Here is a 13041-nt window from a genome sequence, read left to right as displayed (position 1 = left end):
GTTGATTTTTGTTTTAATTCCATGCTGGAGATTAACTAGCCTCTGTGAGCCTAGGAAAAGGAGACCATGACCTCTGCCCTCCTGCTCTTAAATTCTAACCTAACCAACAAAGATATATCTAGGTCCAACCTCGGCTCGTTAAAGGCGAGCCTTCTATGAATTGGAGGGTTTTTTTATGGAGAAAATTACGGTAGGGATCAAAAAACTAAATACCTACTTGTGTTATTTTCCTGAAAGAAAATGTAAAGCTTGAGCATCATCTCTTTGAGCACTGAAGACTGAAATTCACTTTCAGCCACCAGTGTTTTGAGCGTTATATCACAAATAACAAACAAGATTAACATCAAAGGGAGTCAGTTTTCGCCCCATTGTGCAGCCTTGGAGGCTGTGAAATTTGATATTATTTTGGCTTATACGGTAATTGTAGAATGACAGAGGGAAATGGATTAAGTTGAAATGAAAGGATACACTGCCCTGCACACATACACTGCCGAATGCAGGTTGAGGTCATTGGGCCAAGAATGGGGGCCCGGAGTTGTGTCCTTGCAGATCAGGATTTTATAAATAAAACTGCTTCAGTCACCGCAGTCTACAGTTCTTTCAAGTCCCTGGGTAGATGAGGAGTCCGCCTCCCCTTGGAGAGTTGCAGAACGGGATTGGGCACCTGTGCTCACAGCCATGTGAGTTTCAGTGCTTCTCATCTTTCCTTTCCTTGAAAAGATGCTGCCTGTCCTTGGTGTGAAGTTTGAGATGTACTCTCCACCCCCACCCCCTCCCTACCCCCCACCAGCTCTTGGATTAAGGCCGCTGTAATGGTCCAAATTGTAGAGCCAGTTTTTATACACCTTTTCTTTTCCTTGAATAAATCAGTTTCATGTTGCAGATGATATTTGTTTCTAGAAAAGTATGAAAGAAGGGAGACCTGTGAAAACAGACAGTTGTCCCAGCACCCGTACACACTGGAATCAAAAGCTGCAAATGCCAATTAAAGCCTCCAGTGACTACCTTATTTGTTAGAGCTTTCAAGCCACTGAGAAGACAGTGAGTGGTGCATTTACGTGAAGTTTTAAGGTAATTACTTGTTCCTCCAAGGTGGGGTCTGGTAACCTAATTCTGTATCAGCCTGACACCCTATAGCGACACCCCATATCTCTCTGGTTTCAGAGTAAGTGTGAGACACTTGTTCTGATATTAGAGTGCAAAAGGGGGCAGTAAAGTGCTGTCCACAAAAACAGCACAATGGTTTCCCCGAGTATTTCTTATGGTCGATATTGCCTAAGTCTTTCTTGGGCCCTGCTTTTATTCATTTATGACAAGCTCTTCTGTTTGGGGCGTTTGGAGTTGATCGTATTAAGCCATAGCAGCAATCTAGCATTAAACGGAAGTAAGGCAAGCCTGAAAATCCTGCCTGTTTATGAAATGTGCCATCAAATTCACAAACTCATGAGTTTAAGTCATTCTGGGGGGAGGAGGGATTTATGTTCCCAAGTGCACTGAGCATCTCTGGTAAGAATCTCGGGGTGCTGTGTTAATACTGTTTTAGCTCCACCTCTGCAAAGCCCCAAGTGCATGGGGAGGCCACAGGGTTAAGGGTTTGGGCTCATCGCTAGCACTGAGCACGTTTTTTCAGGAGGGAGTTAGGAAGGTGTGCCATGGTGAACAAGGCGGTAGCGGGCTTGTCCTGATTCAGAATTTCAGAGGCAGCGATTTACACACCAGCTGCTCTTCTTCCTGCAGCCTCTGACATTTAATTACAAATAAAAGCATTTTCTGGGAAAAATGCATGTTCTCCAAAACATGGTAAACTCAGAGTGTACTTAATACAGACTCTGGCTTGTGAATGAGCCTATTCTGTGGTATGATTTGGGGTGTGCCAACTGCTAGGGTAATAAAAACTTGTTCCTAAAGCTGGGACTCAAGCGTGCCTGAAATGTTAGCCAACTCCCAGATCTGTGCAGTTGAATGATTAAGCAGAAACTGTATCCCATAGTTGTCATCTGTTTGAATAAACTACTTGTATGTGACTACATACGGCTTTTCTAGACTCAAGAACTGCTTCGTTAAATAGACCACAGTTCAGAGAAGATCAGTTTTAGTTGCGTTCTCAGGAAATGCATCCCCCAAAAGTGTAAGCGTCTACAGGCCTTGAACATCTTGTTTTAAACTGGAGTCATGACAGACTGCTCCAGAATGCAGTAGTTTGTTCTTGAAAACTGGACTTTGACACATAATGTTCTAATCAGATTACAAAAGCATTTGATGTTTATCGCAGAGAATTCTGAAAAAAACGCAGACAGCCGACAGTCACCCCAGGTCCACCATCCACTACCTCAAAGCAGCCTCAGATAAAGGCCCTGTGTTTGACCGTCGGTGTCTGTGTTTTCTGTCTGGTCAGCAAAATGAGCAGAGCAACACGCTCTGTGTATGCGTGTGTGTGTGTGTGTATTTTCAACTGAACTTAGCCATTTACTTAAATAATCATAAACCCTAATGATGTCATGTTTTTCCAGTCTTTTTATTTTGTGTTGGGGCATACCCCAATTAACAGTTAACACTGTTGTGATAGTGTTAGGTGAACAGTGAAGGGGCTGACCCACACATATGTTACATATGTGTATCCATTCTCCCCCAAACTCCCCTCCCACCCAGGCGGCCGCATGACAGGGAGCAGAGTTCCTTGTGCTCCACAGCAGGGCCTTGTTGGCTGTCCATTTTGAATATGGCCGTGTGCACATGAGCATCTAATGATGTAATTCTGAAGCGAAAGGAAAAATAAAATCAGTCATACACATGGGCTTCCCAGGTGCCTCAGGCTTTGAAGAATCTGCCCGCACTGCAGGAGGCCTGGGCTGGATCCCTGGGCTGGGAAAGTCCCCTGGGGGAGGGCATGACAACCTCTCCAGCATTCTTGGCCTGGAGAGTCCCACGCACAGAGGAGCCTGATGGGCTATAGTCCACGGGGTTGTGAAGAGTCGGACACGACCGAGTGACTAACAGACACACGTGGCAAAGTCAGGTCTCTTCACTCAGACGCGGAAACTGCTTTGGCTCGGCATTTTGTTCCAGAGGTAGAAGGGTGTCACCTGTCGGTCGCTTTCCCCCAGTTTGCACATTGGCAGGGTTGCATGGGTCCTGTTTTATGAGTGACGTGCTCCTGTTCTCAGTCAGATGATACCTGCCACAAGTATGCGGAAATATTAGATACTCAGGGAGATGTGAAATTGTATGTGTACAACAGTACCCAGAGAGGACCCTGGGTCGGAGCTGACACACTTTAAAACAAGAAGCTCGGTGGTTATGCCTGTCTGGAGGGCGTTTGCCTGACCCGGTTATTTGTTTGGACCCAGAAGCTGGTCATTCTTGCCTACATCCTTTCATTCCCATCTCTTCTGCTCTGGGTCAGCGGGATGTTTTTGCGTTTGGCAGCAGCGTATCAATTTGCCCTTATTACTATGGTAGTTCGATGTGTTCTCCAGTCCTCTGCCTCGACGTGCTGTTGCCTTCAGGAGAGCAAGGGCTCCTTGTTTCAAGTATTTTCAGACTCTTTGAGCATCAAGGGGGCCACAGTGATTTGACTGTCCTTCTAGGTTCAACCTACGTATTTTTGGCAACCTCAAAGAAAAGTGTGAGAAGTCCTTGCATGTTTGTCCCGAGGGGCATATGTTATGATGGGGGCATGAACGGAGGAGTGGGAAGGAGAGAAAAGAGAAGCAAGGAAAACGGGGTGTCTGTGAGGGGTGGAGAGAATAACTGTGGGCCTGTAACCAGCCAGCCCCGGGCGTCTCAGCTCCTGGCTCCTGTGGACCTCGCTGTTTCATCAGGTCTGGTTTGGATGTCAGGGAGGCAACCATTGCCCCATCTGATGTACCCTGTGAAACCTGGGAGTGTGATGCCAGTTGACAGAAGGGTCCAGACTGGAGAAGGTAACGTGTGATACTCCGATCTGTCGTGACCCCTAAACTCCTAAGTGGCAAGTTTAGGCTTTAAATGCATTATGCCAGGTTTTTAAACAAGGATGGGATCCTAGTGTGGATTAAAACATTAAGGAAATTTGTGTCACCAGAGAACTATATTCAATGTCCTATGACAAACCTTATGGAAAAAATATGAAAAAGAATGTATTGTGTTTGTATCACTGAATTCCTGTGCTGCGCAGCAGGAATTGTTGTTGTTTAGATGTCCGTCTGACTCTTCGCAACCCCATGGATTGTAGCCTGTCATGGGATTCTCTAGGCAAGAACACTGGAGTCAGCTGCCATTTCCTTCTCCAGGGGAATCTTCCCAACACAGGGATCAAACTTGCGTTTCCTGCACTGCGGGTGGATTCTTTACCCCTGAGCCACCTGGGAAGGAGGGCGCAGCAGAAATCAACACACGCTAATCAGCTCTACTCCCAGAAAATAAATTTTAAAAAAATGTTGTGTCACATAATGGTTGCATTATTTTAAAAGTTTCCACAGTGATGAATATAGAGTTGAGATATCTAATTGAGATTGTTAGAGATCTAATTTAGATTATTAAACCTTAAAGTCTAATTTAGGTTATTAGATTGATTCAGAGTATTCCCCGTGGAAGTGTTAAGAGTCTAGTTTGGTGAATAACTTTTAAAAACTTGGATTCAGGTTGATAGGTAATCAGAAGATAAAAACAGATCCTACTAGCAAAGCATTTCATATCAGGGGCTTTCCGGGCGGTCCAGTGGTTAAGATTGTGCTTCCACAGCAGTGGGGTTCGATCCCTGGTTGGGGAGCTAGGACCCCACAAGTTGTGTGGCGCGACCAGAATAATCACCATCATCATAAATTTCAGGCAGGGAAACTTCAGAAACCCTACTCAGAGTTTCCATTTTATTCCACATTATACTGTCCCTGGGTTTGGCTCAGAGTCATCGTATCTTATTGTCTTGCTTGGGAATGATTCATTGGGAAAAACTGGAAAACCATAGGAGTTCCCTGTTTCTGCTCGGCTCACCCCACTCCTGTGCCTTCCCACGGAAGCCCTCCAGGGAGAGACCCAGAACCACAGCTCCAACACTCTGGGCAGCTGTCCTGACCGCGAGCTCCCCTGATGGGTAGGAAGACGGGCCTCCCCCTCCCAGGAGGGCAGCAGGGAGACTTGCTCTGACTCTGAGCCCCTGGCCCCGAAGGGGATCTGACCCACTGTGTTTGCTCTCCTATGTAGGTTATGAGACAGTGTGAGCCTTTTTTGTTCTTTGTTTTCCATCAAAAGCCAGTAGATATTCTTGACGAAGACCTCTAACCACTTTTGTTTTTTTCCCTGTTTGGATGTGGTTGAACAACAACAACCTCAGCTCTGTGGCATGGGTTACGAACGTGGGGATTTTCCCCTGGGCTTCTTTGGCTACAGAAATGGACATGATCTCATCACACAGAAGGAAACCTGCACTTGATATTCACTAGGTAGGGTCACTAGGCTTCCCTGGCAGCTTGGTGTAATGAATCCGCCGACCAATGCAGGAGACGAGGGTTCGATCCCTGAGTAGGGAAGATTCCCAGGTCAGGAAGATCCCCAGAGAAGGAAAAGGCGGCTCGGTCCCAGTATTCCTGTCTGGGAAGTCCCATGGACAGAGGAGCCTGGCAGGCTGCAGTCCATGGGGTCGTGAAAGAGTCAGACACAACATAGCGACTAAACAACAGGCAGAGTCAGTGTAGTAATTTAAAATTAGCCAGTTGTCCCCACCCTAATTATTCTTTAAAAAAAAAAAAATTTTTTTTTTCCCAAGTCAACAATAAGACAATTGTCTTACTATTACCAAATGTTCAGGGCACAGATGTGCTGTGCAATCTGACTTGTTAACATTTCTGAGCAATCTTGAGGTGATAAAATGCAAATATAAGTGACCTGGCTTCAAAAATAGAACTCTGTGGTCACTGCCTCGGCTTTAACCTATGGGACACATTGTTTTCCATTCGGAAATGATACTATCAGGACATCCACCCCATTTTCTTCCCACCTACATTCTGTGATTCTCACGAACTGTCCAGATCTCTCTATAACATGACATTGGAAACACAAGTTGCATGTCTGGTCCGTTTTTCCCTCACCCTTTGGTCCTTGGCTCGCTGGACACGGCCTGAGATGGACACGGAGATGGATCCATCAGTTTGCTATGGACCCTGGTCTCTGACGCCTGGGCAGAGGCATGCATGTGGATTGACTTTCTTTCTCTTGATTTGCCTTTAACTGCGTGGCTTTTCTATGAAAAGCTCAATTGAGAGAAAGCTGCATTTCCCCAAACCTGATTTACGCTTTAAGGCAGTGCAGCCGGAGCTGAGAGGTGTGCAGGGCAGGTGGGGGTGGGGGGAGCTTTTCCTGTCGCATCTCGCATGCGGCACGTGTGTCCTCATCTGGTCTGCATGTCAGGTCCTTGTGCGGGGACCGAATGGAGACTGTGGTGGAGGGTGCTGTGATTGGTGCTCACTTACCGAAGAGTCAGTGCTCAAAAGCAGCCTCGCTTCTGGGGGTGGCGCACAGCTTTGCATTGTAACCAGGAAAGGGTTGCAGAAAACTGCTGATATCCATGACTCTGGGGAGAACGAATCCAGAACTCCACCTGCAGTTCCCCTGACTGTCCAGAGACGCATCCTGCTGGGGTGGTTCCGCTCGGTTCTCGGCACCACCGCCCTCCCGCACACCTCCCCGAACCCCATCCCGACTCCAGCTCATCCTTTCTTCAGAATCCCTTCCGTGCCTGCGATCTGCAGCTAGTTCGTGGCACTAGCTCTGACTCGAATTCATTGTGTGTGCCTTAGCTGCCTCTGGTCCTTTAAGCATCTGCCGGATGTCAGCACTTGGATGTTCTGTGTTCAGTCAGCCATGCCTGGGAGCTGCCTGCCCTCAGGAAGCCAGACTGTAAAGTCCTGACATCCGGGTCCTCCTTTCCTGTCATCGTAGCGTCTCTGATGGGGATGTAGCTGCCTCGGTTGTTACCCTCACTTGCTTGACTCTGCTTGCTCCACATTGCCTTAGAGACAGTGAAGGTGCTTGGATAGACCTGAAGGGTATCCTGCCTGCTTAGTAAGTAAGCCAGAGACAGGTACAGTTTGTGATCCCTTATGTGTGGAATCTGAAAAACAAACTGGTGATTGTAACCAAAAAGAAAAGTTCGCAGATATGGAGAACAAACCAGTGGTTATTAATTGAGGGGGGTGGGCAGAGGAGGGTGGGAGGGGCAGAGAATTAAGAGCGACAAGCCACTGTGTATAAAATAAGCTACAGGGGTATATTGTACAGCACAGGGACTATAATCAATATTTCATAATAATTGTAAATGGAGTAGAACCATACACGTTTTGGATCACAATGTAGTGCCCCCTAGAAGTAATATAATATTATAAATCAACTATATCTCAATTAAATAAAACAACAACCGTGAAGTCTCCTGGGAGGCAAAGGAGTTTCTGGGCTCGATGCACTTAGTGGTAACATGTGCAGGAAATTCAGCCCAAATCATTTGTCCACTGAGAAACCATAATCTCATCAATTAAAGAAACGAGTATGCTAATTGCTGGTATATCTATTACTATATACCTGTATAGGTTTAAAAAAATCAACCTCTAAAGTGCTCAAGTGTCGGGTCCTGTTGTGTGGATTTAAAGAAGGCATAATTTTTTTTTAGGAACCCTTGAAACCACTTTTCAGAGTGAAGGAGCAAATCCTTGCCTGACTTTTTGCCACAGTGCCTTCTGAAAAGTGAACCGATGCTTTTGCAAGCATTAGGAATAGTGGGTTTCATCAGGATTTACTTTTTGTGAGTGCATCCAATACGCTTATTGCAATTGAGATTTTTCCCTCTCAAAAAGCATCCCCTGGGTTAACTCCTCCCCAGACATGGCTCCCCTGTCATTGACCATTTCAGCTTTTTGTGTGATCAGTACTTTTCTTCCCAGGTTTTGGTAGTGGTAAACAACCACCTTGCCAATGCAGGAGACGTAAGGGATGAGGGTTCAATCCCTGGGTCAGGAAGATCCCCTGGAGAAGGAAAAGGCAACCCACTCCAGTATTCTTGCCCAGAGAATCCCATGGACAGAGGAGCCTGGCGGGCTACATGGGATCGCAAAGAGTCGGACGCCACTGAAGCGACTCAGCCAATATAATCAGTGTCTTCTGAGAATCTGGTCTGAAACATGCAGATGCTTGTAGCTAGGCCAGTTCATATGTCCTCTGTCCTTGACTTCACCCCATCGGCTCCAGCAGAAACTGGAACTTGGATTTGGTGAGTGAAGAGAGAGTCACGAGGAGGTGCTCACGGGGGCCGAGAGGGAACCACCAGCGAGTCTTCAGTTACGCAGGAAAAAATCATCTTCGTGAGGGAAACAGGATCTGGGTAGCATCTTGAATGAAGGAAGAGCATGGTGAGCCAAACCCGAGACGTAGGCGTGATGTGGGAGAGCGCAGAGATGTGCAGAGATGATACACGGCTTTCGGGTGGGGATGGGCCCGAAGTCTTAAAGGAACTGAGTGGATGGGCAAGAGCATGGGTGCGTCTGTCTCAGGGTCCTGAGGTCCGGAGCCTGGTGGTCCAGGGTGAAGGTCGCTCAGCGTGGAGGTCAGAGCTGAAAGGAGGCAGGTCCGGGCATCCAGGCTACAGATTTCACTCCAGCTAACACAGGTGCCCACGCTGTGCCGGCTGCTCTCTGAGCAGGTTTAGGGAAGGAGGTGTTTGGAGAGGGGTGGGAAACCCCAGGCAGGAGTTCCCCCTTGGTTCTCAGATGCAGTGAAGATTTCCTAAGAAGGTCCAGGGATAAGACATGAGACAAATGATGTGTCGGGAAGGTGAGCAGCGTTAACACTCACTGTATCTCATCTATATGGACCGTCAGTCTCCTTGCCCCGCTTCCCAACCACGGCAGAATCACTTAGAAAAGACTAAAATAGCCTCAAACAGTCAGATTCTGCCCTTCAGTCTGTCCACCAGAAGCCAGAGCCAGGTTTTAGCCACACAAAAGATGGAGACCACTGACCCTCGGGACGGAGAGAGAGCGTCAGAGGCCCGCGGTCCCCAGGAGTCCAGTCTTCCCAGCAGCTCTCCAGAAAACTGCAGAAATGGCCCAGAGGTTCCCCGAGAGGCTGTGCAGTGGTGATCTACATTTCAACAGTTCTAGAGAATTCTTCAAGGGTGCACAGCATGGTTGTCTGAGACTTGTCATTCATTCTGAGTTCCGCTTCAAGGAAAGATTTTAGTCAGGTGGTTCTCATCCACTGTTCTTTCTTTCCTAAGTGAAGAAAAGTGTCATATATCCCTGCTTTAGGAATCTCAGTTAAGACAATATAAGAAAGAAAGGAGTCCACCCTCTCTTTGGGATTGTAGAAAGGCACATTCCAGGGAAAAGTGACAAGCCATTGTGTGCAACTTGCTTTTTTTTTTTTTTTCCTGCCACAAAGAATATTGGTTTTTCACATAAATCTGCTATCTAGTTTTTGTTATGTTCTGTGATGCTTTATAATCAACCTCATGCACGTTTCAGAAAAATTCATACCGCTCATTAACACACATCATCACCTGTTCTTTCAGTATCGATTTGAAATTGGGGACGCCCCATCCCTCCTGGTTTCTCCCTCTCTCTCTCTCTTTCTCTCTCTGTCTTTCTCTCTCTCTCAGTGAATTACAACCCATTCATGATCATGGCTGATGGCCTTCCCTGGTTCAGTAAACGATGGATCAGACATGATGCTTTGTTCTCAGACTTTAATACTTGAATGAGCCTGCAGGCTTGGTTTCCTCGGAAGGAACGAGATGGGTTTCCTAAGTGTGTTTTTAATGTTAGCACTTGTAGAACGATGTTCACTGAGAAGTTCTTGTTTTGGGTTCTCAGAGGAGCTCCCCGATAGGAAAGATCTTTCAGCAGCAGAGCTGGGAAGAAAGAACGGGGAGGAGGGAGGCTGTTAGCAGTAAGCATCGTGGGGATAGTGTATCAGGAGTTTGGCTTCTAAAGATCTGCACCTAAGAATTAATTGAAGCAAATATATCTCAAGGGAGGGGGAAAATGGTTTGTGGGGTCAGGACAGTAGATGCTGTCCTCCTGAGCTGGGGACTTTTCATCTTGCAGCTGAATCAATACTCCAACTAATTATTTCTGGTTGACTTTTTATGGGTTTGTAAGACGTTTCTTTTGTTCAGGGTAATAAAGGATCCATTGTTGGATCTGTGAGTGACTAATTATGATAAGTAATTTGAAACGTTCTTGATGAAACTTGTCTGTTAATTAGCATCAACAGCAAATGGAAACTAACAGGACAACAAAGTCTTACTGCATCCACCATTCCCTGGAATTGATGCGGTCTCTCTGTGGCATGCCCAATAAATGGAGGCTGCCGATGGTTAAAAAATAACAAACAGGTGGGAAGGTCTGAGTCACCATCAAGGAAAAGGCATTGTGAAGTTACACAAAGGAGCACTGAAATATTACAAGTGAGGGGGTGGGAAAGGACTGTCGGCAGGGTGACTTGATCCTGCTGGGTAAAGATAGGAGTGTGGTTTCTTTCTGTTTCTTTTTTTTTTCTTTAAAGCTTAGTTCCTAAATACATGCATCCCGTGCTGATCTGAACTCAGGGAGTTGTCGTTCAGTCGCTCAGTGGTGTCCCGCTGTCTGTGCACGCCAGGCCTCCCTGTCCATCACCATCTCCCCGAGTTCATTCAAACTCAACGTCCATTGAGCCAGTGATGCCTTCCAACCATCTCATCCTCTGTCATCCCCTTCTCCTTCTGCCCTCAATCTTTCCCAGCATCAGGGTCTTTTCCAATGAGTCTGCTCTCCCCATCAGGTGGCCTAAGTACTGGAGCTTCAGCATCAGTCCTTTCAATGATATTCAGGGTTGATTTCCTTTAGGATGGACTGGTTGGATCTCCTTGCAGTCCAAAGGACTCTCAAGAGCCTTCTCCAGCACCACAGTTTGAAAGCATTAGTTCTTCGGCACTCAACCTTCTTTGCGGTCCAACTCTCACATCCATATATGACTACTGGAAAAGCTATAGCTTTGACTATACAGACTGTTGTCAGCAAAGTGAACTCAAATACTGTTGATCAATAAAAGTGTGGAACTATGAAATTGCAGTTTGGAATTCTTGATGTTGTTTGACTATATTGTCATTATCATTAACACGGTTAATTTTTTTTTTTAATAAACTCAATGATACCTTTTCTTTTATGCTTTTAGATTTCTACCTGGACAAGGACTGGTACTATACCCACAGATAGGAGACAAATTGGATATTATTTGCCCCAAGGTGGACTCTAAAACTGTTGGCCAGTATGAATATTATAAAGTTTATATGGTGGACAAAGACCAAGCAGACAGATGCACTATTAAGAAGGAAAATACCCCTCTTCTCAACTGTGCCAGACCAGATCAAGATGTAAAGTTCACTATCAAGTTCCAAGAATTCAGCCCTAACCTCTGGGGTCTAGAATTTCAGAAGAACAGAGATTATTACATTATATGTAAGTATAATTCTATTCACTTATTTTATAGAAATTAGGATAAGCTAAATAGGTTTGTATCCATTTTTGTTTCCTTAAAATTATTACTGTGGCAAATAATTTGGTGGGAATCTTTACTGAAAATTGTCCATTTTTTTTAAAAGAAGCCTTAATTGAATGAAGGACCCTGTATTAGTAATACTCATTAATATAAATACCTAAAGTGAAAGAGCCTCCTAGAATTTTTGTAGCATTGAAATAAGTGGATATATTTGAATATGCTCAGCATCTCTACTGACAAAACCATTTTTAAGAAACATTGGTGAGATTTTGATAGGTGAATCTTGTGCGATGACTTTTATCTTCATCCATCCATCCATCCATCCATCCATTCATTTAGTATTCACTCTGTGCCGGAAACTGTGCATCAGTGCTAGGGGGTTCAGCAGTGAGCAAGATGGTAAAATGGTACCCATTCCTCAGGGAGCGTGTAGGTCAAAGGATGGGAGTTCCAGGCAACCACTGTCATACACGGGCAGGCTGAAACCAGATTTGGAAGACTAAGAATAAAGTTAGGTTTGTTTGATGAATTTCTTTTTTTTCCTCCCCATATAATTAATTTGACACATCCTGTGTACCTTTTGGGTTCTATCTGAGCTACTGCTGTTCACTCCTGAGGCTGTGAAATCCAGAGGGGCAGGATGCGCCTACTAGGTACAGGAGTTAGGGTTGTTCCAGGCCCAGGGTATGTCAGAGCCCAGTCTGGGTGCCTAGGACAGCTGTTCACATCAGCCAAGCAGCGCAGTCCTTTTCCTTGGTTTCTTTGGGAGTCACCACTCACTCGTCATGGTGGGCTCCAGTTTGTCAGGGGCGCTAAGCTGCTGTCTGCTGGGAGACCGTCTCTGGGGGATCAGACTGAAACTCTCTTGGCTGCTCTTGAGAAACTGTAAAATCAACAATTCATTGACTATGTATTAAGTACTCAATAATGTATTGTTTTCTGTTTTTTTATTACAGTCATTAGTAATTAAAACAAAGACAGTCATAACCATCTAATCCTTGTCCTTTGCTGTGAACCTGAAATGCCACAGCAACAGAAAACCTATTTTTAAACCAGTGTGATGCACAGAGAGTGGCTTAGGGAGAGTAAGTGACAAAGAAAAAGGGAAAGTGGTGAATTACAGATTTAAAAGCAGAGTGCTCATACAATGAAAGGAAGTGTTTCTGAGAGATGGGACAAGCAGATGGGGTGGTAATATGTATGAAATATGGGGGAAATCTTTGAAAATATAAAATAGTCATTAGGTAAAATAAACGGAAATCTTAAGCTTCTGGAAGTCCAACAGTGTCTTAAAAAAAAAAAAAGACTTTTTAAAATAAGATTTCTTGTTGTTGTTTAGTCACTAAGTCATGTCTGACTTTTTTGCAACCCCATGAACCATAGCTCTCCAGGCTCCTCTGTCCGTGGAATTTCCCAAGCAGGACTATTGGAGTGGGTTGCCGCTTCTTTCTCCCAGGGATCTTCCTGACCCAGGGATGGAACCTGGGTCTCCTGTACTGCAGGTGGATTCTTTACCTCTGAGCCACCAGGGAAGCCTGA

At 45.5% G+C, this 13041-nt stretch overlaps 1 protein-coding gene across 1 annotated transcript in view; it reads left to right on the top strand.

Annotated features, from left to right (window-relative positions):
• Positions 1-13041, top strand: part of EFNB2 (ephrin B2) — a 49177-nt gene that overhangs the window by 13961 nt on the left and 22175 nt on the right. Inside the window, exon 2 of the mRNA XM_040267296.1 lies at positions 11179-11462. Coding sequence (XP_040123230.1) covers positions 11179-11462 — 284 coding nt within the window. The remainder of the gene's footprint in view (positions 1-11178; positions 11463-13041) is intronic.

The sequence above is a fragment of the Oryx dammah genome, unplaced genomic scaffold (assembly GCF_014754425.2).
Source record: "Oryx dammah isolate SB20612 unplaced genomic scaffold, SCBI_Odam_1.1 HiC_scaffold_24, whole genome shotgun sequence".
Lineage (NCBI taxonomy): Eukaryota > Metazoa > Chordata > Mammalia > Artiodactyla > Bovidae > Oryx > Oryx dammah.
This window is presented reverse-complemented; position numbering and strand designations above follow the sequence as displayed.